The sequence below is a fragment of the Phasianus colchicus genome, chromosome 39 (genome assembly GCF_987193195.1).
Source record: "Phasianus colchicus chromosome 39, bPhaCol1.hap1.1, whole genome shotgun sequence".
NCBI classification, from domain to species: domain Eukaryota; kingdom Metazoa; phylum Chordata; class Aves; order Galliformes; family Phasianidae; genus Phasianus; species Phasianus colchicus.
This window is the reverse complement of record NC_143474.1, coordinates 169,676-196,006: the sequence shown is the minus strand read 5'-3', so window position 1 is coordinate 196,006 and position 26,331 is coordinate 169,676. Positions and strand designations below refer to the sequence as shown.

General features: G+C 52.1%; 3 protein-coding genes and 1 pseudogene across 8 annotated transcripts in view; 2 read left to right on the top strand and 2 right to left on the bottom strand.

Moving 5' to 3' along the window:
* The window catches only part of LOC116243432 (uncharacterized), a 284,197-nt gene extending 258,971 nt beyond the window's left edge, over positions 1–25,226 (top strand). The window contains exons 2-6 of one of the 6 annotated variants that reach the window (XR_016461334.1): positions 19,786–19,867; positions 20,058–20,184; positions 20,775–20,888; positions 20,994–22,452; positions 22,586–25,225. Coding sequence is in view for 4 of the 6 variants with exons in the window: in XM_090130187.1 (XP_089986313.1) it covers positions 19,786–19,867; positions 20,058–20,184; positions 20,775–20,888; positions 20,994–22,192 (1,522 nt within the window). In the remaining 2 variants the exon portion in view is untranslated. Of the gene's footprint in view, positions 1–8,963; positions 8,983–19,152; positions 19,241–19,785; positions 19,868–20,057; positions 20,185–20,774; positions 20,889–20,993 lie in introns of those variants that run through there. The other 5 variants (XR_016461335.1, XM_090130190.1, XM_090130189.1 and 2 more) reach the window with 5 other exon arrangements.
* On the bottom strand, positions 2,080–10,972 carry LOC116241118 (uncharacterized). The gene is made up of 5 exons (XM_090130192.1): positions 10,108–10,972; positions 8,081–8,162; positions 7,764–7,890; positions 7,062–7,172; positions 2,080–6,960 (listed from the first exon to the last, which is right to left on the bottom strand). The coding sequence occupies exons 2-5, from the start codon at positions 8,102–8,104 to the stop codon at positions 5,747–5,749; spliced, it is 1,476 nt and encodes a 491-aa protein (XP_089986318.1). The 5' UTR covers positions 8,105–8,162; positions 10,108–10,972; the 3' UTR covers positions 2,080–5,746.
* Positions 12,036–13,020, top strand: LOC149913256 (uncharacterized; annotated as a pseudogene).
* Positions 13,046–18,652, bottom strand: LOC149913255 (uncharacterized). Its single transcript, XM_090130103.1, has 3 exons — positions 18,559–18,652; positions 13,406–18,230; positions 13,046–13,330 (listed from the first exon to the last, which is right to left on the bottom strand). Exons 1-2 carry the CDS (start codon positions 18,650–18,652, stop codon positions 17,125–17,127), a joined length of 1,200 nt encoding a protein of 399 aa, XP_089986229.1. The 3' UTR covers positions 13,046–13,330; positions 13,406–17,124.
* Positions 25,227–26,331: the final 1,105 nt, after the last annotated feature.

Here is a 26,331-nt window from a genome sequence, read left to right as displayed (position 1 = left end):
AAGTGTGAGTAAACCAGAGTAAAGTATGAATGAAGTTGAAGAAAAGTTAGAGTAAACCTTGAGACAAGTGAGAGTCAAACACACACAAAAAAAGAAGTGTGAGTAAACCCGGAGTAAAGTGCAAGTAAACTTGGAGTAAAGTGTAATGTAAGCCCAAGTAAAGTGTGAGACAACACGGAGTAAAGTGAGAGTAAACAAGGAGATTGTGAGTAAAACCCAGAATAAGGTGTGAGTTCATCCAGAGTAGAGTAAGAGTAAACCCAAAGAAAAGAGTGTGCAAACCGGGCGCAGAGCATGAGTAAATAATGGAAAAGAAAACTGTGAATAAAACAGGAGTAAAGCATGAGTAAACTCGGAGTAAAGTATCAGGAAAACCAGGAGTAAAGTGTGGGTAGGCCCAGAAGAGAGAGCGTACACACCCAGAGTAGGGTGTGAGAAAACCCCAGAGAAAAGTATAATAAACTTGGAGTAAAGTGCAAGTAAAGTTGAAGAAAAATTTGAGTCCACCCTGCGTAAAGTGTGAGTCAAACACATGCAAAACAGAAGTGTGAGTAAACCTGGAATAAAGTGTGAGTGAACTTGGAGTAAAGTGTGAGAAATCCCGGCATAAAGTGTGAGTAAACATGGAGTAAATGGTGAGTAAAACCCAGAGTAAGGTGTGAGTCCACCCAGAGTAGGGTAATTCCAGAGTAAAGAGTGAGTAAAACCAGTAGAAAACTGTGAGTAAATCTGGAGTAAAATGTGAGAAAACTTGGAGTAAAGTGTGAGAAACACCTGGAGTACAGTGTGGGTAGGCCCAGAGAAAAGCATGAGTAAACACAGAGTAAAGTGTGAGGTATGCCCAAGTAAAGTGTGAGAAAAGCTGGAGTAAATGGTTAGTAAACGTGGAGTAAAGTGTGAGCAAAAGTCAGAGTAAGATGTAAGCCCATATCAAGGAGTTAAGTAGATCAATCTATGCCTCTGACAGGGGGGCAGTAGGTTTCTGCCCTCCTCCAGCCCCCTCCCAGCCTCACAAAATGGGAAGGGAAAGGGAAAAGGGATAGGGAGATGGGAGCTGAGCTCAAGGAAAGGAAAAAACAAAACAAAACAAAAAAACAGCAGCAACAATCTGTGGAGGAAAACTTATCATAGTAAAATATCGGAATGCAAGGTAACACAATATAATACAATCTAATTGAAATTGAGACTAATAAATCAAATAAGATAGGAGAAAGTTCCTGAGAACGAGTCAAACCTGAAAAGATTGGAACGGCTAGGAAAGCACCCTCCAGCACACACTGCCAGGCAGTAAGAGACCGCCCCACCTAGAAGGGTCAGATCCATGACTTCCATAATGTATAGGGATAAGTACCTGCAATTGGAGCATTAACACTTTAACTCCCAATGCACTACATGATGTTATGATGTGGAATACTGAAAACCAAAAAAACACAAAACCATTACACCTTTACATGTCAACCCTCTCACAATTGTGTCTGTCTAAGCTGTATGCTTTATAAGAAAATCACAGAAGGCTTGAATTACTTTAGAGCTTTCAGAGAAAAGGAGGAAAAGGAAAGAGAAATTAAAATGAGTAGGAAGATCACCCTGCTTATTATCCTTTATCTCTTTCACTAGCTTCACTCAACATGAGCGTTAGCCTTCCTCATTGCTTCTCTGCAGGCTCTGACAACACACCTGTACTCCTCCCAAGGGGACAGGCCCTTTTTACCACTTTTACTAAACCTTCTTCTTCCCTTTCATCTTATCCATGAGCTCCTTGCTCATCCATGCAGGCCTCCTACATCCATTCCCCCATTTCCTACTCTTAGGGATGCACTGATCCTGAGCTTGGAAGAAGTGCTGTTTAAATGTTGCCCAGCTCTCATGGGCTCCCTTACCTTCAAGCACTCGAGACCATGAGATACCTCCAAGTAGATCCCAGAAATTGTTGAAGTTGGTTCTCTGACAGTCCAGGGCAGCAATCCCACTTTTTGCCTTACTTCTTCCACCCAAGATCTTGAACTCCACCATCTCACCATTGCTGCATGCCAAGCTGCCCCCAAACTTCACATTCCTAACAAGCCCATCCCTGCTGGAAAGAACAAGGTCCAAAATCACCCCACCTCTTGTTGGCTCCTCCAACACGCGCATGACAAAATAATCTTCAGTGAATCACAGGAACCATCTGGACTGTGTGTGCCAGGACATGTTGCTTACCCTGCAGATATCTGGATGATTCAAGACCCCCCATGAGAACCAATGCATGGGATTGCAAGGCTCCTTCCAGCTGCGTGTAGAAGGCGACTTCACTGACCTCATCCCCCTGATCTGGTGACTTAGTACACCCCACAACAGTGTCATCCATACCAGCCCTGCTATTAATTCTCACCCACAAGCGCTCCACACATTCTTCACCCTCCCACGGGTGCACCTCAATCCATTCTAGTGGCTCTCTCACATAAAATGCAACTCTTCCACCTCACTTCCCCAGCCTGTCTTTCCTGAAAATGACACAGCCCTCTATGGCAGCATTGCAGTCATGTGAGCTGTTGCACCACATCTCCATGACTTCAGTGAGATCACGGCCCTGCAACTGCACACAGATCTCCAGCTCATCCTGTTCATTTCCCATGCTGTGCGCACTGGTCTACAGGCACTTTAGGGAAGCAATATGTGCAGTTACCCCTAGAGGGACACAAGATAATTTTGGATGGCGTATTGGCAACATGACCTTCTCTGAGGAGTCCCCGTATGATCCTATGGGACAGCTCAGAGGTTATTCCCTGCTATCTCCAACAGTGACAGCATCCCTCAGCCCTCCTCTGTCACATGAATTCCCCTTCCTTCCCCCTTTGGACCTTGTTTAAACCCCTGGTAATCAACCCAGACAGCATGCTCCCCAGCAGCCGTGTGCCCTGCTTGCTCAGTCAGAGTCCATCAGTAGCCCACATATCCAGTTTCTCAAAGGCCTGCCCAAGATCAGAATACCCAAAGCCTTAATCAAGACACTACGCCCTCAGTCAGGCAGTAAATGGAAGCGTCAGTGCTCCCCAGCAGAAGCCCCCACTTACTAAGACTCTCCATCATTTTTTTTTTTGGTGGCACTGGTATTGATGCAGCACTCTGTCCGGCTGCCCAGGGCCCCATCCAATCTGGCCTTGAACACCTCCAGGAACAGGGCATCCACCACCTCTCTAGGCAGACTGTGCCAGCACCTCACCACTCCATCTGTAAAGAATTTCCCCCTGACATCCAACCTAAATCTCCCCTCTCTCACCTTAAAACCATTTCCCCTTGTCCTGCTGTCACTCACCCTTTCAAAGAGTTGATTCCCCTCTTGTTTGTAGGCTCCCCTTAGGTACTGAAAAGCTGCAATGAAGTCACCCCACAGCCTTGCTTCCTCCAGGCTGAACAAGCCCAGCTCCCTCAGCCTGTCCTCAAAGGGGAGGTGCTCCAGTCCCCTGATCATCTTCATGGCTCTCCTCTGGACCCTCTCCAACAGCTCCCTGTCTTTCTGTTACTCCCTGCATTCTCAACGTCCTTCTCGGGCAATGAGTTCTGACTATTTTCCTGACCCTCATCCATTTCTGGCCCGAGAAACTCAAATCTAATACGCAGGGACACTGCAGGGGTTGGTGGCACTGTGGGTGTTGGGATCAGACGCCTCACTCTGCTTCGAGGAGAAATGTGCAAATGAAGAGTAGGTAACCATTCATGGGGGTAAATTCTGTCAGTACACTCAGAGGTGAGGCGATTCTGCATTCCTGGTCCACAAAAGAAATCCTGTAGCACAGAGAAGGCACCTTAGCCTTGTACATGAACCACTCAGCACTCAATTCTGTGCAGAAATAAAACAAATATATCAATCTGAGAAAATCAGATCCTGGCACAGCCCTCAATTTCTGGGAAGTTGGTAACCTAATCGGAAGTGAGGCTGTTCTTGAGACACTCCTTTAAAGAATTAAGAATAACTAATTGGTATCATCCTCCAGGCTGAGTGGCTTATAGTAGACTCCCACAGTGATTCCACTTTAGTTCCTTGTCCCTCAATCCATACCCAGAGGCATTCAACCACGTCATTACTAACTGTAAGCCCCATTCCACACAGCCCACCAGTACACACAGCAACCCCATCCCATCTCACATGCCCTGCATCTCTGCCCTGGAGAGCCCAGAGCCATCCATCACACACAGCACACCCCTCACAGCACCACTCCCACCACGTCTCACTCATTCTGATGCTGCAGCACACAGGGCCTCCAACTCTGGATGCCAACGTGAAAAACCAGTAACACATAACAGCCTTGCACATTGACACATTGGAGACAAACAAGGCTTGGTGTCACACAGCTGCTCTGAGCTCTCGATTAAAGCATTCTGGAAGAGCAGTAGAACCAATGTGCAGCACGGTCAGGAAGGATGATAGAGTTCTGTGAAAGAAATGCTTTCCCTGGGGGCAAACAATGGGCTGGAAGCGGCACCCAAACCAAATCCTGCTTCCACTGTTCACTCTCTTCATTCCAAATGCTGACATTTATTTTAAGAACAATAAACAAGACTACAGTGAATAAAGCTTCATTACAACTCAGCTACTTTATTCACCCCTTCCCTTTCCACTACAGATGATTCTCAGAAAACTTCCAAGAGCCACGTTACTGCTCTCCTGACCCTTCTCTCAGATTCATCCGTGCACTCACAGATTACTGAGAGCAACACATGCACACAGACACACAGAACATCCCTACACATCTCCTTAGGAAACGGCATCAAAATGCTGCTGGCAGGAAGGGCGAAGACAAAACCGGACATGGTGAGAGAACTGCTTTGGGCAGCAAGGAGAGGCCATCTGAAGCTCCTGGCTTAAGTCCCTTCTGCACAGGGTGCCAGTGATGCACCAGAAACACTTGTAGGGCCAGTGAGGAGCTCTGCACTCTGCACAAAGCCCTTCTCACACTCGAGGCATTTCTAAGGCTTCCTGACAGGAAAACTCACAAGTGCAGGCATAGATCGGACTTCACCCAAGTGCAGACACTCTGATACCTCAGCATGTTCCAGCTGTGGCCAAAGATCTTCTTGCAGGCTGCACACCTGTAGGGTTCCCACATGGATCCACTGGTGTATGATGAGCTTCCAGCTCTGGACGGACCTCTTCCTGCAGCAAAGACACTCATAGGGACTCACCCCTCGGTTGGTTCTCTGGGCTCTACTGAGGGTTGAGCTCCAGATGAAGCTCTTCCCACACTCCCTGCAGACAGAATTTCTTCCTTCCTGGTGACATATCGGCCCAGCTGAGGTTTCCTTTGGGTCCTCACCTGCTGCCCCACAGCAGAGAAGTTTCTGCAGGGGAGGTAAGAGGTGACTCTCCTTGCACACAGCCCTGACAGTAATGTGCCACCTGGCAGGGGGTTTCCAGTGGCTGTGACACATCCCACTGTGGATTCTCCTTTATACAGCTGCTCAACACAGCAACTGCAGCTGAAAGAGAGCAATATGCATAAGTCCCATGCAAAGAAGGTGAAAGAGAATTCAGTTCTTCCTCTACTCAAGGGATTTGTAAGGTTCATCACCACACAAAGCCACAGTTGGTTACCAGGCTGGGGTTCTGGCTGAAACTCTTCCCATGTTTGGGGCATTGCAGGCTCTGTATCTTGCTTGGCTGTGCTGGTAGGTAAGGGAGATGGAACCGCTTTTGAAGGTTTCCAGAGTCTTGAGATGCTTCTACAGCCTGTGTGCGCTGGGGATGGTGGGTGTTGAGATTACATCTTCATTTAAAGCTCTTCTCACGCTCAGGACACTTACAGGGTCTCTCTCCTGTGTGGGTGTGCTGGTGGTTCTTCAATTCACAACTCCTTCTGAAGCTCTTCCCACACTCAGGACACTTGTAGGGTCGCTCTCCTGTGTGGATGCGCTGGTGGCACTTCAATTCATAACTGCTTTTGAAGCTCTTCCCACACTCAGAGCACTTGTAAGGTCTCTCTCCCGTGTGTATACGCTGGTGGTAGATGAGGTGGGCACGGCTTTTTACGGTCTTCCCACACTCAGGGCACTTGTAGGGTCTCTCCCCTGTGTGGATGCGCTTGTGGCTCCTCAGTTCAGAACTGCTTTTGAAGCTCTTCCCACAGTCAGAGCACTTGTAGGGTCTCTCTCCCGTGTGGAAGCGCTGGTGGTAGATGAGGTGGGAACGGCTTTTTACAGTCTTCCCACACTCAGAGCACTGAAAGGGTCTCTCCTCTGTGTGTATACGCTGGTGCAGCTTCAGTTCAGAACTGCTTTTGAAGTTCTTCCCACACTGCAAGCACTTGTAGGGTTTCTCTCCTGTGTGTACACGCCCATGCAGCTTCAAATCGTAACTGCTTTTGAAGGTCTTTCCACAGTCAGAGCACTTATAGGGTTTCTCTCCTGTGTGGATGTGCTGGTGGGACCTGAGGTAAGAACTGCTTTTGAAGCTTTTCCCACACTCAGAGCACTTGTAGGGTCTCTCTCCTGTATGGATGCGTTGGTGGGAGGTGAGGTGGGAACTCCTTGTGAAGCTCTTCCCACACTCAGAGCACCTGTAGGGTCTCTCTCCTGTGTGGACGCGTTGGTGGTAGGTGAGTTGGGATCTCTTTTTGAAGCTCTTTCCACAGTAAGAACACTTGTATGGACTCTTTGCTGAGCGTATGCACTGGTGGTTAACAATGCTGGAATCTTTTTCAAAGCTATTTCCACACTCCGTGCATGGATTCTGCTTTTTCTTCTGGCACACATCCTTGCTCCCGGGTTCTTCAGGCTCCTTTTGACCTTTGCTGAAGTCCAGTGGGGTGCCTCCTGTCTTTTGCAGACACTTTCCTACTTGCTTCACGCTGTGCTCACCCTGACCTTGCTCCAGATCTCCTTGGACATCCCTTCTGATTTCCTCCACACAGACACCACCCCACTGCCTTTCAGCCACACCACTTTCCTGCTGATCCTCCAGTATATCTGTAATCCGAGTTCCTGCTGGATGACAGGAAATCCAGAAATAGCACACAGTGCCCCAAATAAAACACAGACAGAGATTGCTCTTACAGCCAAAGCCTCCTTCCCTCCCTCCACCTCACCTGGGCTGAGGTCTCCTGGCACAGCCTCAGGGCTACGCACATCTGGGATCCACGGCTCTTCCCCTCCTTCAAGCAGGGAGATCACCACGGGTTTGGGGGCTGCAAGTGGAGCTTCAACGAGAGAAACAGGGGAGATGAGAACACTTCCATCGTTCTGGCACAGTGCCTGTTCAACAGCTCCACTCTGTGTCCCTCCCCAGGGAGAAACCACACTTTGGGCCTGAATGACACCGGGCCCACAGCTTCCTTTGGAGCAAAGAATGCTTTTACAGCTCTGAAAATTACGAAGGAATGTTTTCTTTAAAATTAACTTGTGAATGACCTGTTTATTTTCTGACAATATATCAACGACCAAGGCATCAAAATGTCTATAGCGATTGAATGCAAAATTATAAATTCTAAAGGAGTAACCAGGGAGGCATCTGTTAGCTGAAGTTGGTGGAACTATGCAACATAACAACAGAAGGTCTGGTTTTCTCCCTCCTGGCTGATGCCTGCTTGCCAGCACTGACACCGGGGCTTTTATCAGAGTGCAGTGCGTACTGAGCCCTCCTGAAACTCATGCTTCTCAGTATTTCCTTTGTTGCTGTTGCAGTTATCAATATGTAACTGCACAGCTATTATTCCAGGCCCGGCCTGCAGAGGCTCATTCTGCACAGCCAAAGGTGCCCTAACGAGGAGGAAAGGCAGCAAAGCCCTCACCCAGCGAGGCCACGCACTGGTACGTCTCCAGCATCACGTCCCGGTAGAGCGCTCGCTGCGCAGGGTCCAGCAGCGCCCACTCCTCCCTGCTGAAATACACGGCCACCTGCGCAAAGCTCACGGGCTCCTGCAAGCAAAGAGGCTCCTTGCTGGGAACAGCCAAGGCCCAGGGAAGCAGCTCGCACAGGACACAAACTCCCGTCCCAGCCGCTTCTCTGGCCCCAGCACACACCTGCTGCCTGAGGGCACCTCCCTCTCCCCCGGCATTCGCATCCCTCGCCCCTCCGCCTCTCCTGCCTGCTGCCCCCAGCCCCTACCTGACACGGATGTGCTGTGGCCATCTGCTGCTCTCCTGCAGGTGAGATGATCACGGCCGGAAGGCAGAAGTCCAACTGGAGCCTGCAGGGACAAGAGAAATGGCAGGGGAGCTGTGAGGGAACGCAGCAGTCCCTGTCCCAGCCCAGCCCTCCACAGCCCAGCTGCAGGACACTGCCTGCCTGGGGGACCACAATGACCACGTAGTTTCAATCCCCTGCTATGTGCAGAGTTGCCATCCACCAGACCAGGCTGCCCTGAGCCACATTCAGCCTGGCCTCAAATGCATCCAGCGATGGGGCACCCATGACCTCCCTGGGCAACCTCTTCCAGTGCGTCACCATCATCCCTGTGCAAAACTTCTTTCGAGTATCTTATCTACATCTCTCCTGTTTCAATTTGAAACCATTCCCCTTGTCCCATCACTATGCACCCGCGTAAACTCCCGTTCCCCTCTATTTTATGCTTTTCCTTCAAGTCCCGGAAGGCCACAATGAGGCCTCCCCGGAGCCTTCTCTTCTCCAAGCTGAACAAGCCCATGTCCCTCACTGCGCCAAGAATGCCTCGGCGGCTGCATTTCCCTCCTCCCCCACCAGGCGGCGCTGCTCCCCACTCAGCTCAGCACGCACCCTGCGCTCCCTTCCAGGGCCCGTTCTCAGCAGCGGGCGCCCTTTGCACAACGCAGCCTGGGCTGCACTTGACTGACGTGCTGCTCGGCCGCGTTCTGCACCCGTGCTCCAGTCAGCCCACAGGCTGCCAGCTTTCCAGCGTCCGTTACGCAGCCCAGTGCCGGAGCTGGCGCAGATGCCGGACGTGCTCAGGGCCCGCAGCTGTGCGCTAAAGGCATCTGCAGCTGCCGGGACAGCCCGAACAAAAGCCTCGGGAGGGGTTTGCACGACCTCAGGTGAGCCGTCAGCCCGGCGCCAAGCGCACAAAAGGGAACGCTGAAATGGCCGCTAGAGGCAGGTGTTGCTGCTGCGTCCCCGAAGGGAAACTGCGGGCTGCCGGGGAGGGCGAGGGAACTGGAAATTAAGACACTCAAAAGGACTTATCGGGGAGTTGAAAGTTTCCATCAATTCATGCTTGCAGAGCTGCTGTTGTGGTTTTGTGATTTTTTTGTTGTCAGTATTCCACATCAGAACATCATGTGGACCAGTGGGAGTTAACGAGTTAATGTTCTGGTTCCGTTTACTGTTGGGGACTCTTTGAGCATCCTGATGGGACGGGAGGGGGCGGCATCCCCGCACGAGCTGGCGGGGAGAGGCAGTGTGGTGGAGCTGCGGCCAGGACCCGACACGGCTGCCTCTCCCCGTCTGGCCCGGCTCAGCTCGCCGCAGAGAAAGCACGTTTTCCCTCGCACTACCGTGGTTTGGCTCTCATTTTTTTATACTCTTGTCTCTCGTTTTGTTTGATTTAGTTAGATTCAGTACATTACCCTTCCTCTTCAGATCGTTGCCGTTGTGTTTTCTTTTTGTTGAAACTATCGGCTAGCCCTCTGCCCTTCCCCCTCTCCCAGAGCGCACGTGGCCCGGGGCCGGCCGGGAACCGGCAAATTGTTCGTACCTTTTTTTTTCCCCTCTTCTTCCCGGGGCCTGTGACCCCCTGTCACGGACTTATATCTAAGGATAACCCGTGACAGCTGCGGAGCGAGGTCACCTCGTGTCTGCCGTGGCCCAGAGGGAGAAACGCACTCCCAGCTGCGCTGTGTTACACAGAGCCAAGCGGGCAGCAGAGCACGCTGAGCTCCTCTGCCATTTCCTCGCTGTCCCAGCTCCAACCCCTTCCTGTGCTCCTCGATATACAACCCGGGCTGCAACACGCCTGGCAACCGCTGCTCCCCTCGTTGCAGCCCGTCTGGCCCAGCAAACCTGCCGTGCTGGGCAGGAGCTGGGGCCGGGACCGGGCTCCCGCCTGGGCTACGGCAGTGCCGGTTCCGCCCCGCCGGTGCCGCTCCCCGCTGCCCTCCCGCCGCTGCTGGCAGGGGGCAGGAAGCGTGCGCTCTTCTGCACGAGCCACCGAGGGCACCTACCTCGGGTGCGGAGCAGGCTGCTCCCACCTCTGGCGCAGGCAACCGGGCTCCTGGGAGTCGCTCCTGGGAGAGCAGGGGATGCCGAGTGCCCGCAGCCCGGAGCTGGCCGCACGACGGCCTTGCTGCAGCTCCTGCCGCCGCGGTGCTGCCCGGATGGCTTCCAGCCAGGCTCTGGCCGCTTCGGCACAGCCTCAGCTCCAGGCAGCGATTCCCACAGCGAGCACGCCCCGAGCCGGCTGCCAGGCCTTGGGCAGGTTCACAGCTCGTTCTCCGGGCACGTCTGCAGACGGGCGGGGGAGGGAGGGACGGGGGCTGTGTTTTGTCACGCTAATGAAGCGTCGCTCTCTGCTCCGTCCCTTTGCTTCCTTTGCTGGGGCCGTTCGCACATCCTTGCGGTCGCACATCCCCACGTTGCTGTCCTGGCGCTCCTTTAACTCCTCTCACCCGTGAGCAGGTCCCAGAAGAGGCAATCTCCGGCTGCCCTGCTCTCGAGGGCAGCATCTCCCTGCAGCTGGCTCACTTCCTCGCTGAGCGCTGCCCATGGCACTCATGGCACGTTTCTCCTCACTGAGCGAGTGACTTCTATTGCTAACAACTTCCTATCCTGCTTTCTCGATTCGCTCTTCTCTGCAAGGCATGAGCATGGTTAAGCTCTCTGCTGTACGAGGGCCGGCTCTGCTGTTTGCTGCTGTAGATCTACAGACTTTAGGGCCACCCAGAGGGAACTGCCCTCAGGGTAACCGGGGGTTTTGTCCAGGAAAGACTGCTTCCTGTTCTTTTGCATTTTCAGTGGGGCAAAAGCAGGCTCCAAATTTCACTTGGCAATGTTTAAACTCTACACATCTTTCTGCAGGAGATGTTCCTCTGAACTTTGCCGCGATCACTGCTGCATCTCTTTCCTTTGTGCTGATAACCCAGCTGTACACATGACAAAAAGTATTTCCTGTGCTTACATGAGAGCTTTCCAAAAAGCAATGGTTTTGTAATACATTCAAAGGGCAGTTATCCCTAACGCAGAGGGGGTCAATGTATCTTCTGACACTAATTCACTTCACTTGGAATAAACCATCCAATAAAGCTATGGAACCCAGGAGGGCCTGTGTAAGGGGGTTATTCCCCACTTCACTCTTTTCCAAGAAGTTCTCCATACCCCTGGAGGGGATTATTCTGTTGGAAACATCCAAACAATTTTTGTCAGGACAGTTTGATAAAAGCAGATTTTATTCGCGATTGCAATGGCGGGCGTCCCGCAAGCAGGAGCGCACCTATGGACACAAGATGACAGTCTTTATACCCTGTTTTTCCCTTTACCCATCCCCCTGCCCTGTTTCCCCACTGGCTGGGTACTCCAGGTTCACAATCTTATCACAGTTTACATTTGTTGGTTCGTGTGTTATCTGGTGTCAGTCAGCAGCCATCCTGTTGTTTCCAAGATGTCTCAGTGCTCTTCTTGTATTGATATGGTGATTGTCTCCGAAGTCTTCGTTAAACAAACAGCACCAGGGGGGAGGGATGATGGCAGGCCTTCCGATGTCTCTTCAGGCGCTTCCTCGGGCATACCATGCCTTGTTCTCTGGTTTGATCTCGTGCAGGATCTTCTTGCAATGTATGTGACAAAATATGCATATATACAGAGCGTGCATTCCTGGGAAGGTTTGTCTAGAGGATAAGTGATGTAAACTATCAGAGATCTTCCCTAAGTTAAGTAGAAGACTCCCAAAAAGAACTATGACAACGGAGATCATGAACTTAAAAATATTATCCAATTCTAATGCGGAAACAACATCTGATTCCCACAATTCTGTAAACAAATCTCACACTGCTGTGTTACCTGCTTAGAGGTGGTGCATAAATTCCAAGCCACAGCCCGTTGGCTCAAGTATTTCTACAGAGTCTCGGTTCCCCAGTGAGTTTTCCTGTGCTCAGCCATGATTCTGGCCCATAATAGGGAGCTATTATCTTGTTTTGAAGCCTGCACCTCCGTGCAGGTCCTGTATTTTGCTGCCTATAATCTGTATATCCCTGGGAGAAAATAAAGACACACTCGCCCTGATTAGCAGAAGACCTTTGGAGATGTAAACGAGTTCAGCAGACGCGGAGGGAGAAAACTGAAAGATCGTAACTATTTGTGCCAGACAGAACCTCCCGACATGATCACACCACGTCTAGCTTGTACACCTGGCATGGGAGTGAGCAGATGCTATCAAGGTCAAACTGACCAGTGGCAAACCTGAGTTGGCTGACGGAGGTGAGTGGCAAAGAACCACGGGTTCATGTGTGACAAAGGAGCAATGGTGGATTGCCAAATGGAGGAAGAGTCCATCACTGCCACGTGGAAGTGCTTTACGTTGCCCCAGCCAGGAACAGATGGGGAAGACGACCTGCGCAGAAGGTCGAGCTGCATCTCACTCAGGAGCGGTTCCACGGCAGGCTGGCAGCAGGGCGTGGAGGGCAGCACACTGCTGAGTGGCTGCTGACAGAGTACTGCACCGAGATGGGGGCCCTGATGCTCTTTCCTCGTCAGGGAGAGTGAGACTTACGCTGGGGACTATGTTCTGTCCTTCTGGCACAGTGAGAAGGTGCGGCACTGCCGCATCCACTGGCGGCAGGACGCCAGCATCCACAGGTTCTTTCTAACTGACAGCCTGGTGTTTGACAGCCTCTGTGACCTCGTCGCCCACTGCTGAGGTACAACAGACTTGAGATGAAGCTGACACAGCCGGTGCCCGAGTCCAGCACCCACAGCAACAAAGCCTGCGTGCCACAGGACAGCACAGGAGGGACGACCCAGCTGAAGCCCCCTCGACTTCAGGGAAGGATGGAAAACCCAGCACTGCCACATGCAGAAAGAGGGTCACATTTCATAAGGCACTTGGCCAAGAGCATGTTGTTCAAGTTCATCGTACTCAATAAAAGGTTTTGTTCTGCACTAACAACAGAGTCCGTGTCTAATTGCTACACAAAACCTTCATCTTATTTGCCTTCCTCAACCTGTATGAAGATCTTTGGACAGGATTTAAGAAGGGCATAGAAGGGCTTTATCAGATTTCATAGTTGTAGGTGACACCACCTCGTCTTCCCTAGGGAAATCCGGAGCTCCTTTGATGTTTGAGGTTCCACAGTCTGGCAAATGGCTTCCTTCCTCGTTGTTCTCTAGGGTTTAGGATCCAGCAGTGATTTCATAAGCCAAATAGGTTACCTGTGGTCGTGCCATCTGGGCTTTCTGTGGAGAAACTCGATAGCCATTCAGTTTTAGTAAGAGAAAGCTTAGTGGACTAATTGTCCTTGCTATGCATACCTCCTTTGTTGTGGTAGCTATCAAAGGTCATGCATGTACTGTGACAGGGTTCCTTGTCCTGGGGCCGTACCCATTGCTCCAGTCTTTGGCAAGCTGGTTCCTGAAAAGAGTGGAGCCATTTTGAACACTTGGGGAAGCAAACATGAGCTGATTCTCTGGACTCAATGGTAGACAAAAGACAGCATCTTCTAGGTCCAGAATGGTAAACCATGCCAATTCCCCTGATAATTTTGGAAGCAGCGTGTATGGGTATGCTACCAATGGGTATAAATCCTACACTATTCTATTGACGGCCCTTAAATCTTGTGCTCACACTCCAATAACAGCCCTAATCTCTGAAAACTGTCAGGTATTGGCCAGATTCCTTTCCTATCTCCGAATTCGAGGGGGCACTGTTTAATCCAAACCAGCTGAGCTCCCTGCTTTATTCCGATTGCTGTTGGTGCTGCATTCTTAGCTCTTCCTGGGGTTTCTACCACCCACACCCCAGGACAGACTTGATCACTTCCTCTGTCTGGGATCCTGGTCCCAGCAGGGGTAGTGATCAGTGCTAACCTGAGCACCTCTATTAACTGTTCTTGTACCTTACATTCCAGTTCTCCTTTCAACTTGATTTCAGCTTCCAGTTGTTCTAGTAAATCTTGCCCTAGTAAAGGCTTTGGTGAATTTGGCTCCTACAAACATTTGTGTATCCCTACCTGTTTACCTACACTAAGTTGTCAAGGCTTAAGAAAGTAAACCTCCTCACTTTTGCCAGTGGCTTCCCTTACGGTTACAAACCCATCACTGAATGGAGTTAGAGAAGTATTTAACACCCAGTAAGTTGCTCCAGTTACTACAAATTCCACACTTGGCTGCAATTCCTTCCTCAGCTTAATCTTCTCCACCCTTAACTGCTATTGCATCTGTTACCAAATCCAGCGCCTCTTCTGCACGAACTGCTTTCCCGTTCAATGGGGGCAGAACCCTCCCGGGCCTTTCCAGCTCTCCCCCTTCAGCTCTTCCTGAGGAGATCTCTGGGTCCTAGAGCCCTGCTCTCAGCTCCTCCCTTCCTAAGGCTTCCCGTGCTAACACTGGGATATCAAGTTTTCCAGGTCTCTGCAGATGAAGGCTATTCGCTCCCAGCATCTCATCTCCTGCCTTCGCAAAAACAATATTCACTGCTAAGTGCTCATCGCCTTCCAACCACCATTGATTACAATTTTTAATTCAAGCTTTCTTGCTCACAGGGCCCTCAGGCTCCCCAGCAATATCTCAAGTGGAATTTGCCTGGGAACTTCCTTCCCCGTGCTCCTCCATGCTAAATTTCATTGCTTCTTTCTTGTTCCTAAAGCCCACACCTTACAGCTGTACGTTAGTGTGACCAAATACATATTCCTCTTTAAACCCCAGCCCACAATGCCAACCGAAATGCCAGTTTCCTCTATTCCACTGTAATTCCTGGGCAGGACTACAGGTCAAGGCTCTGATAACAAATACAGGGTTAAACAAATACCCAATTAAACTCAATTCCCACATTCACACCACTCACACCTCCGATCCAATATTTCGTATTCAAAGCAGCCGCTTATAAAGTCTCCGTTGCTGGGTAATGGAGTCTGCCTACTTCCCCAGGACACCAAATTCCCTGGGCAAGACTATAACCAATGTCCCCCAGCAACAAGAGCACTTGTATTGTAAATGGAATTGCACAAACAATAATTTTATAACAGAAACACTTAACAATCACAAAGATAACGACAATGAAAAACCAGTTTGGACATTTACTCGTTACATGGTCCTACCAGGCCCCTTCCTGGCAGCTAACTGCAAATGCCCCCCAGTACATTTCTGTTGATGATTTTTCCAAAGTATTACAAAGCTTTCATTCCTGAGCGCATTATGGCCTCACTCTCGGGGTGCCTTGCAAGATTTCACATGTGAGGTTCTCGGAATCCTCGAGATACCTCCCCAAGTGGGACCCTGCTCCAGGGCTGTGCTCCCACACTGATCACCATCACCCAACCTATAGATGTGGATCCACCCTCAGGGTGCACCCTCGCTCCTTCACCCCCACGTAGGATGTCTCCTTAAGACATACGGGTCCCTGTACCTGTAACACACCCGGTCCATACCAGGGCTCTTTCTCTGCCCCACAGTGGATGTGTAGGTCTCAAGAGTTTTTAGCATAGCCAGACCTCATACAACAGAGAGCTTAACCATGCTCATGCCTTGCAGAGAAGAGCGAATCGAGAAAGCAGGATAGGAAGTTGTTAGCAATAGAAGTCACTCGCTCAGTGAGGAGAAACGTGCCATGAGTGCCATGGGCAGCGCTCAGCGAGGAAGTGAGCCAGCTGCAGGGAGATGCTGGCCTCGAGAGCAGGGCAGCCGGAGATTGGCTCCTCTGGGACCTGCTCACGGGTGAGAGGAGTTAAAGGAGCGGCAGGACAGACTAAAGAGCAGGTCCGAGACCGCCTCATGAGACTGAATGTGTACAAGTCTATGGGGCCGGATGGCGTGCATCCCAGGGTTCTGAAGGAGCTGGCTGAGGTGGTTGCCGAGCCGCTCTCCATCATATTTGAGAAGTCGTGGCTGTCTGGTGTGGTCCCGGATGACTGGAGGAAGGGTCACGTCACTGCCATTTACAAGAAAGGGAGCAAGGAGGACCCCGGGAACTACAGGCCGGTGAATCTCACCTCTGTGCCTGGGAAGATCATGGAACAGATCATCCTGAATGACATGCTTGATCACATGAGGAAAGGGCATGTGATCCGTGACAGCCAGCATGCCTTCACCAGGGGAAGTCATGCTTAACCAATCTGGTGGCCTTTTATGATGGAGTGACGGCATCGGTGGACAAGGGAAAGGCGACCGATGTCATTTACCTGGACTTGAGCAAGGCCTTTGACACGGTCCCCCACCACATCCTTCTCTCCAAATTGGAGGGATGTGGATTTGATGGGTGGACCACTCGATGGATAAGAAACTGGTTGAAAGGCCGCAGACAGAGGGTGGTCATCAATGGCTCCATGTCCAGGTGAGGCCGGTAACGAGCGGCGTCCCCCAGGGCTCTGTCTTGGGACCGGTGCTCTGTAACATCTTTATCAATGACATGGATGGTGGAATCGAGTGCACCCTCAGCAAGTTTGCTGACGACACCAAGCTGAGTGGTGCGGTCGACACGGTTGAAGGACGGGATGCCATTCAGAGGGACCTCGAGAGGCTAGAAAGGTGGGCTGGGTGAACCTGATGAGGTCCAACACGGCAAAGTGCAGAGTTTTGCACTTGGGCTGGAGGAATCCCAGGCATCCTTACAGACTGGAAGGAGAGGTTCTTGAGAGCAGCCCTGTGGAGAAGGACCTGGGGGTCCTGATAGATGAAAAGCTTAGCATGAGCCAGCAGTGTGCCCTTGCGGCTTGGAAGGCAAATGGGATCCTGGGCTCCATCAAAAGAGGGGAGGCCAGCAGGGACAGGGAGGTGATTGTTCCCCTCTACTCTGCTCTTGTGAGGCCCCATCTGGAATACTGCGTCCAGGTCTGGAGCCCCCAGTACAAGAAAGACAGGGAGCTGTTGGAGAGGGTGCAGAGGAGGGCCACGAAGATGATCAGGGGACTGGAGCACCTCCCCTATGAGGACAGGCTGAAAGAGCTGGGCTTGTTCAGCCTGGAGAAAAGAAAGCTGCGGGGTGACCTCATTGCAGCCTTTCAGTACCTAAAGGGAGCCTACAAACAGGAGGGGAATCAACTCTTTGAAAGGGTGAGTGACAGCAGGACAAGGGGAAATGGTTTTAAGCTGAGGGAAGGGAGACTGAGGTTGGACGACATGGGGAAATTCTTTACGGAGAGAGTGGTGAGGTACTGGAACAGCTGCCCAGAGAGGTTGTGGATGCCCCGTCCCTGGAGGTGTTCAAGGCCAGATTGGATGGGGCCCTGCGCAGCCTGGTCTAGCATTAGGTGGGATGGTTGGTGGCCCTGCGTGTGGCAGGGGGGTTGGAGATTCATGATCCTCAAGGTCCCTTCCAACCCTGGCAATTCTGTGACAGCAACGTGGGGATGTGTGACCGCAAGGATGTGCGAACGGCCCCAGCAAAGGAAGCAAAGGGACGGAGCAGAGAGCGACGCTTCATTAGCGTGACAAAACACAGCCCCCGTCCCTCCCTCCCCCGCCCGTCTGCAGACGTGCCCGGAGAACGAGCTGTGAACCTGCCCAAGGCCTGGCAGCCGGCTCGGGGCGTGCTCGCTGTGGGAATCGCTGCCTGGAGCTGAGGCTGTGCCGAAGCGGCCAGAGCCTGGCTGGAAGCCATCCGGGCAGCACCGCGGCGGCAGGAGCTGCAGCAAGGCCGTCGTGCGGCCAGCTCCGGGCTGCGGGCACTCGGCATCCCCTGCTCTCCCAGGAGCGACTCCCAGGAGCCCGGTTGCCTGCGCCAGAGGTGGGAGCAGCCTGCTCCGCACCCGAGGTAGGTGCCCTCGGTGGCTCGTGCAGAAGAGCGCACGCTTCCTGCCCCCTGCCAGCAGCGGCGGGAGGGCAGCGGGGAGCGGCACCGGCGGGGCGGAACCGGCACTGCCGTAGCCCAGGCGGGAGCCCGGTCCCGGCCCCAGCTCCTGCCCAGCACGGCAGGTTTGCTGGGCCAGACGGGCTGCAACGAGGGGAGCAGCGGTTGCCAGGCGTGTTGCAGCCCGGGTTGTATATCGAGGAGCACAGGAAGGGGTTGGAGCTGGGACAGCGAGGAAATGGCAGAGGAGCTCAGCGTGCTCTGCTGCCCGCTTGGCTCTGTGTAACACAGCGCAGCTGGGAGTGCGTTTCTCCCTCTGGGCCACGGCAGACACGAGGTGACCTCGCCCCGCAGCTGTCACGGGTTATCCTTAGATATAAGTCCGTGACAGGGGGTCACAGGCCCCGGGAAGAAGAGGGGAAAAAAAAAGGTACGAACAATTTGCCGGTTCCCGGCCGGCCCCGGGCCACGTGCGCTCTGGGAGAGGGGGAAGGGCAGAGGGCTAGCCGATAGTTTCAACAAAAAGAAAACACAACGGCAACGATCTGAAGAGGAAGGGTAATGTACTGAATCTAACTAAATCAAACAAAACGAGAGACAAGAGTATAAAAAAATGAGAGCCAAACCACGGTAGTGCGAGGGAAAACGTGCTTTCTCTGCGGCGAGCTGAGCCGGGCCAGACGGGGAGAGGCAGCCGTGTCGGGTCCTGGCCGCAGCTCCACCACACTGCCTCTCCCCGCCAGCTCGTGCGGGGATGCCGCCCCCTCCCGTCCCATCAGGATGCTCAAAGAGTCCCCAACAGTAAACGGAACCAGAACATTAACTCGTTAACTCCCACTGGTCCACATGATGTTCTGATGTGGAATACTGACAACAAAAAAATCACAAAACCACAACAGCAGCTCTGCAAGCATGAATTGATGGAAACTTTCAACTCCCCGATAAGTCCTTTTGAGTGTCTTAATTTCCAGTTCCCTCGCCCTCCCCGGCAGCCCGCAGTTTCCCTTCGGGGACGCAGCAGCAACACCTGCCTCTAGCGGCCATTTCAGCGTTCCCTTTTGTGCGCTTGGCGCCGGGCTGACGGCTCACCTGAGGTCGTGCAAACCCCTCCCGAGGCTTTTGTTCGGGCTGTCCCGGCAGCTGCAGATGCCTTTAGCGCACAGCTGCGGGCCCTGAGCACGTCCGGCATCTGCGCCAGCTCCGGCACTGGGCTGCGTAACGGACGCTGGAAAGCTGGCAGCCTGTGGGCTGACTGGAGCACGGGTGCAGAACGCGGCCGAGCAGCACGTCAGTCAAGTGCAGCCCAGGCTGCGTTGTGCAAAGGGCGCCCGCTGCTGAGAACGGGCCCTGGAAGGGAGCGCAGGGTGCGTGCTGAGCTGAGTGGGGAGCAGCGCCGCCTGGTGGGGGAGGAGGGAAATGCAGCCGCCGAGGCATTCTTGGCGCAGTGAGGGACATGGGCTTGTTCAGCTTGGAGAAGAGAAGGCTCCGGGGAGGCCTCATTGTGGCCTTCCGGGACTTGAAGGAAAAGCATAAAATAGAGGGGAACGGGAGTTTACGCGGGTGCATAGTGATGGGACAAGGGGAATGGTTTCAAATTGAAACAGGAGAGATGTAGATAAGATACTCGAAAGAAGTTTTGCACAGGGATGATGGTGACGCACTGGAAGAGGTTGCCCAGGGAGGTCATGGGTGCCCCATCGCTGGATGCATTTGAGGCCAGGCTGAATGTGGCTCAGGGCAGCCTGGTCTGGTGGATGGCAACTCTGCACATAGCAGGGGATTGAAACTACGTGGTCATTGTGGTCCCCCAGGCAGGCAGTGTCCTGCAGCTGGGCTGTGGAGGGCTGGGCTGGGACAGGGACTGCTGCGTTCCCTCACAGCTCCCCTGCCATTTCTCTTGTCCCTGCAGGCTCCAGTTGGACTTCTGCCTTCCGGCCGTGATCATCTCACCTGCAGGAGAGCAGCAGATGGCCACAGCACATCCGTGTCAGGTAGGGGCTGGGGGCAGCAGGCAGGAGAGGCGGAGGGGCGAGGGATGCGAATGCCGGGGGAGAGGGAGGTGCCCTCAGGCAGCAGGTGTGTGCTGGGGCCAGAGAAGCGGCTGGGACGGGAGTTTGTGTCCTGTGCGAGCTGCTTCCCTGGGCCTTGGCTGTTCCCAGCAAGGAGCCTCTTTGCTTGCAGGAGCCCGTGAGCTTTGCGCAGGTGGCCGTGTATTTCAGCAGGGAGGAGTGGGCGCTGCTGGACCCTGCGCAGCGAGCGCTCTACCGGGACGTGATGCTGGAGACGTACCAGTGCGTGGCCTCGCTGGGTGAGGGCTTTGCTGCCTTTCCTCCTCGTTAGGGCACCTTTGGCTGTGCAGAATGAGCCTCTGCAGGCCGGGCCTGGAATAATAGCTGTGCAGTTACATATTGATAACTGCAGCAGCAACAAAGGAAATACTGAGAAGCATGAGTTTCAGGAGGGCTCAGTACGCACTGCACTCTGATAAAAGCCCCGGTGTCAGTGCTGGCAAGCAGGCATCAGCCAGGAGGGAGAAAACCAGACCTTCTGTTGTTATGTTGCATAGTTCCACCAACTTCAGCTAACAGATGCCTCCCTGGTTACTCCTTTAGAATTTATAATTTTGCATTCAATCGCTATAGACATTTTGATGCCTTGGTCGTTGATATATTGTCAGAAAATAAATAAGCCGTTCTCAGTTTAATTTTAAAGAAAATATCCCTTCGTAATTTTCAGAGCTGTAAAAACATTCCTTGCTCAAAGGAAGCTGTGGGCCCGGTGTCATTCAGGCCCAAAGTGTGGTTTCTCCCTGGGGAGGGACACAGAGTGGAGCTGTTGAACAGGCACTGTGCCAGAATGATGGAAATGTTCTCATCTCCCCTGTTTCTCTCGTTGAAGCTCCACTTGCAGCCCCCAAACCCGTGGTGATCTCCCTGCTTGAAGGAGGGGAAGATCCCTGGATCCCAGATGTGCGTAGCCCTGAGGCTGTGCCAGGTGTCCCACCTTCACCAGGTGAGGTGGTGGAGGGAAGGAGGAGGCTGGAGCTGGAATAGCCATCTCTGTCTGTGTTTTATTTGGGGCACTTTGTGCTATTTCTGGATTTTCTCTTTCATCCAGCAGGAACTCGGATTACAGATATATTGGAGGATCTGCAGGAAAGTGGTGTGGCGGAAATCAGAAGGGATGTCCAAGGAGGCCTGGAGCAAGGTCAGGATGAGCACATCTTGAAGCAAGTGGGAAAGTGTCCGCAAAAGACAGGAAACAGCCCACTGGACTTCAACATAGGTCAAAAGGAGCCTGAAGAACCCAGGAGCAAGGATGTGTGCCAGAAGAAAAAGCAGAATCCATGCACAGAGTGTGGAAATAGCTTTGAAAAAGATTCCAGCATTGTTAACCACCAGTGCATACGCTCAGCAAAGAGTCCATACAAGTGTTCTGACTGTGGGAAGAGCTTCAAATGGAGATCCCAACTCACCTACCACCAACGCATCCACACAGGAGAGAGACCCTACAGGTGCTCTGAGTGTGGGAAGAGCTTCACAATGAGTTCCCACCTTACCTACCACCAACGCACCCACACAAAAGAGAGACCATACAAGTGCTCTGAGTGTGGGAAGAGCTTCAAATGTCGTTCTGATTTGAACAAGCACCAGCACATCCACATGGAGAAGAGACCTTTTAAATGTCCTCAGTGTGGGAAGAGTTTCAAAAGCAGTTCCCACCTCAGCAATCACCGACGCATCCACACAGGGGAGAGACCCTACAAGTGCCCTGAGTGTGGGAAGAGCTTCAAAAGCAGTTCTGAATTGAAGCTGCACCTGCGATTCCACACAGGAGAGAAACCGTTTCAGTGTCCTGAGTGTGAGAAGAGCTTCAGAAGCAGTTATGAATTGAAGAATCACCAGCGCATCCACACAGGGGAGAGACCCTATAAGTGCTCTGAGTGTGGGAAGAGCTTCAGAAGCTGTACTGCATTGAAGTTGCATCACCGCATCCACACAGGTGAGAAGCCCTACAAGTGCTCTGAGTGTGGGAAGAGCTTCAAAAGCAGTTCCCACCTCACATACCACCAGCGCATCCACACAGGAGAGAGACCCTACAAGTGTCAAGAGTGTGGGAAGAGCTTCACAAGCGATTCAGATTTGAAGAAGCACCAGCACACCCACACAGGAGAGAGACCCTACAAATGTCCTGAGTGTGAGAAGAGCTTTACACGCAGATCTTATCTCAACAACCACAAGCACATCCACAGTGCACAGAAGTTGTTGAAGCATCCCAAGATTCGGGGAACCTTCAAAAGCAAATCCCTTGAATAAAGGAAAAGCAGCCAAACCCAATCCACTGTCTCCTTCTTTGTATGGGAACTGCTGAGTCACGGCCTGAGCCTCTGATTGACCTGAGGCGAGCAATGAGTCAGCCATGGGAGCACAGGTGAAGGCAATTCACCTGTGCTGCAGGAAGAGATGGAGCGTGGCTCCAGCTCTCCTAGATCCATTTAAGAGCTGACTACCAGTGGGGAAGGATCTTTTCTGGAGATCCGCTCTGCTGGAGTTTCCTAAGTGAGCCTAGGATACGGGTAAGCATCCTATTTATTCTTTTTGTCTTGCTTTGCCTAACTCTGTTGTTTATTTCGTTATTATAATATCTTAATATTCTTTGATTATACAATAATGCATGTTGCTCTCCTTCACCTGCATTTGCTTGTTGAGTGGCCATGCGAAGGAGAATCCAGAGTGGGATGTGTCATCAGCCACTGGAAACCCTCTGCCAGGTGGCACGTTTCTGCCAGGGGTGCATGCAAGGAGAGTCACATCTTACCTCCCCCGTAGAAACTCCTGTGCTGTGGGGCAGCAGGTGAGCATTCAAAGAGGTGAGAAACCTCAGCTGGGCTGATAGGTCACCAGGAAGGAAGAAATCCTGTTTGCTGGCAGTGTGGGAAGAACTTCATCTGGAGCTCAACCCTCAGTAGATGCCAGAGAACCAACACAAGAGGAGAGTCCCTGTGAGTGCCTTGACTGCTGGAAGTGGTCTGTCCAGAGCTGGGAGTTCAACACACACCAGTGGATCCACACGAGGAACCCTACAAATGTGCAGCCTGCAAGAAGAGCTTTGGCCACAGCTCAAACCTGCTGTGGTACAGAGTGTCTGCACTTGGGTGAAGTCCAATCCGTGCCTGCACCAGTGAGTTCACGTGGCTGGAAGCCTTAGAAATGCCTCGAGTGTGAGAAGGGCTTTGTGCAGAGCGCAGAGCTCCTCACTCACAGGAGATGGCACTCGTGGCAGAAAATGCTACAAATGTCCCATGTCTGGGAAGAGCTTTTCCTTGGGGATCCACTCAGGGCAGAGACCCTAAAAATGCCTGCACTGCAGGAGGAGCTTCATCCAGAGTTCAGTCTTCATCAAACATTGCCCTGTTCATGTGATAAAGAGGCCCTGCAAGTGTCTTTGGTGCAGGAAGAGTTTCTCTCTGGGCTGGCACCTGCTTTCTCATGGGAAGACCCCCAACGGAGAGACAATGAGGATGTTTAAGAGCTCAGGATGAGGGAGACCCAGATACTTCTCCACACACAGGAGGAGCTTGTGAAGGAGATGGCACCACTGGCACCCTCTGCACAGGGGACATGACTCAGGAGCTTCAGATGGCCTTTCCTTGCTGCCCAAAGCAGCTCTCTCACCATGCCTGCTTTCCTCTTCTGCTCCTCCTGCCAGCAGCTTTTTGATGCCGTTTCCTAAGGAGAAGCAGCTGTGTAGGGATGTTCTGTGTGTCTGTGTGCTTGTGTTGCTCTCAGTAATCTGTGAGTGCACTGATGAATCTGAGAGGGGTCAGGAGAGCAGTAATGTGGCTCTTGGAGGTTTTCTGAGAATCATCAGTAGTGGAAAGGGAAGGGGTGAATGAAGTAGCTGAGTTGTACTGAAGCTTTCTTCACTGTTGTCTTGTTTTTTATTCTGAAAATCAATGTCGGCACGTGGAATGAGAAGAGGGAAAGGTGCAAGCAGGGTTTGTTTTTGGTGCCTCCTCCAGCCCAGTGCTTGCTTCTGGGGAAGGCATTTCTCTCACACAACCCTATCGTCCTTCCTATCCCAGTGTGCTGCACATTGGTTCTATTGCTCTTCTCAAATGCTTTAATCAGCTCAGAGCAGCTGTGTGACAGCAAGCCTTGGCTGTCCAATAAAACTACAAAAAGCTGAATGTGTCCTTCCTAAATGCGCCATCTAAATTTTCTGGAGGTGGAGGGAATAGTAGGCATTGGAAACCCACGTGGTGCACAGCTGTGGGGAGGCTTTGTTGGTTATGGCCCCACAGGGACCAATTACTACTTCAATACTCTCCAACATTTCTGGACAGCGTTTTGACTGCACCTCCATCATTTGGTTACAGCAGGCTTCTCTCAGTGCCAGAAGTCCACCGACACCACACACGCTGTGGGGCTCATTACAGTGCACAAAGACCTAACGAGCCATTTCCCTCAAGTCTTCAAGACTTCAGCTGCTCATTAGGGAGGTCTCAGTGTTGCAGACAAAGCTTTCAAGGAGCCCTGTCCAAAAAAGGAGTTGTCATATTTAAGGCATTTTTATTACAGCAGACACAGAGATGTCACTGAGTGCGGCACAACCCCTGTGACACAGATGGCAGCTCCAACAGGGAGAGGGAGGTACAGCCTGCATGGGGACAGCATTGTGGGGATCCAAGAGGGAAATGCAGTCAGTGAGAGCTGATAAGCAGATAGAGACTGCACCAGGCAAAGATGGGAATTAATGCAGATGGAGGAGAAAGAGGCCTGTGGAAGAGGAGGGATGCTTGTGGCCACATGTGTGGTCAGTGCTGGTCTGGCTGGGGGTGTGGGAGGCACAGAAGGGAGCTGACTGCCCACCAGGACCCAGGGCTACAACCTCAGGACAAGATGCCTCAACTGATTCAGCTGAATCCCATCCCTATGGGATGTAAAGGGCTGTCCTGCCATCAGATAGCTGACCTTGTTCTCCTCTCTTTTCCCTCCCAACCGTGGGTGGACTTCCAGAAACATTCATGACTGTGGAGGAAGCCTAATTCTCCTGCTGTGTTGGCTCATTACTACAATGGAAGAGGGAAGAGTTTGTGAGACACGAGAGTACTGGGCCAGTGCTTGACCATGCTTCTGAACGAAGCACGACTGAATCAACCGCTGATTCAAGGTGTCATGAAAAGGCCAAAACACATGTAGAAAAAAATCTCTGTGTAATAAATGTGTAATAAATAACTCTTCTGAGTTTTGAGGACTTTCTATAAATTCTCATGATCTGTTTTTCAGCAGTCAAAATGCTGTCCAGAAATGTTGGAGAGTGTTAAGGTATTAATTGGTCCCTGTGGGGCCATAACCAACAAAGCCTCCCCACAGCTGTGTTAGAGCAGATTGGAGGCTGTGATTCCAGGCAGGCAAAGGCCCTGTGCAGGTGCTTTCAGGTTGAGAAAGCCCTTGGTTTGTCTGATGCAACAGAAGGGTAGGGCCATCGCTGCAGGCTTTGGGAAGGGTGGTCCCATCCCTCACTGATGGGCCAAGGCTCTCATACGGTCAGTGGGATGTGGGTGTGGAGTGTTCTGTGAGGGAAAATGACATAACACCTACTGGCCTCCCTACAGGGCTGCAAGGAGGCACCCTTGACACAAAGATAACATGTACCCTCTTGAGCCACAGCAGCAGACACAACTGCCACAGCCAAAAAGACAAAGACCTTAGTTTTCTGTCAGGTCCCTCCAGCCTTGCCAGTGCTGTTGGCCATCTCCACCATGGGCTGTTCTGTGCAGTCCTACACTTGCCTCCTTTTCCCTGCAGGCTGCAGACACTCACCTCGACTCCTGCACTGCCACTCACCCTGGCACAGCCTTACTTTGGTGGTTCTGCAATCTCACTAGCTGTTCCTTGTGACACAACAGCACAGATCACAGCGTCCTGCTGGGTGTCTCAAGCAAAACAGCACTACCACTGGAGGCGAGGCTGACCTGTCAGCTTGGGCAGAAAGAATCACTTCCGAGGTCTGTACGCGGATCTCCAGCCCATCCTGTTCATTTCCCATGCTATGCGCACTGGTCTACAGGCACTTCAGAGAAGCAGCAGGTGCAGTTACACCTAGAGGGACGCAAGAAGATTTTGGATGGGGTATTGGCAACATGACCTTTTCTGTGGAGCCTCCGTATAACCCTATGGCCCAGCTCAGAGGTTTTTCCCTGCATTTCTTGTCCATCAGGAGCCCACATACCTGTTTTCTCAAAAGCCTGCCCAAGATCAGAATACCCAAAGCCTTGATCAAGATACTTTCCCCCTCAGTCAGGCAGCAAATGGAAGCCTCAGTGCTCCCCAGCAAGGAGCCCCCAATTACTAACACTCTCCATCCATTTTTGGTGGCACTGGTATTGATGCAGGGCCCTGTCTGGCCCCACTTCCTATGCCTCTTACTCCCTGCACTCTCAACGTGCATC

Bases quoted from the DNA above. Each gene is read 5' to 3' on its own strand.
- LOC116241118 (XM_090130192.1), bottom strand. From the start codon at position 8,104: ATGGCCACAGCACATCCGTGTCAG. The intron at 7,891-8,080 runs GTAGGGGCTGGG...CTTTGCTTGCAG, and splicing joins CCACAGCACATCCGTGTCAG to GAGCCCGTGAGCTTTGCGCA. The intron at 6,961-7,061 runs GTGAGGTGGAGG...CCTGTCATCCAG, and splicing joins GCCAGGAGACCTCAGCCCAG to CAGGAACTCGGATTACAGAT.
- LOC149913255 (XM_090130103.1), bottom strand. From the start codon at position 18,652: ATGGGACGGGAGGGGGCGGCATCCCCGCACGAGCTGGCGGGGAGAGGC. The intron at 18,231-18,558 runs GTCTGGCCCGGC...AACCCGTGACAG, and splicing joins CGACACGGCTGCCTCTCCCC to CTGCGGGGCGAGGTCACCTC.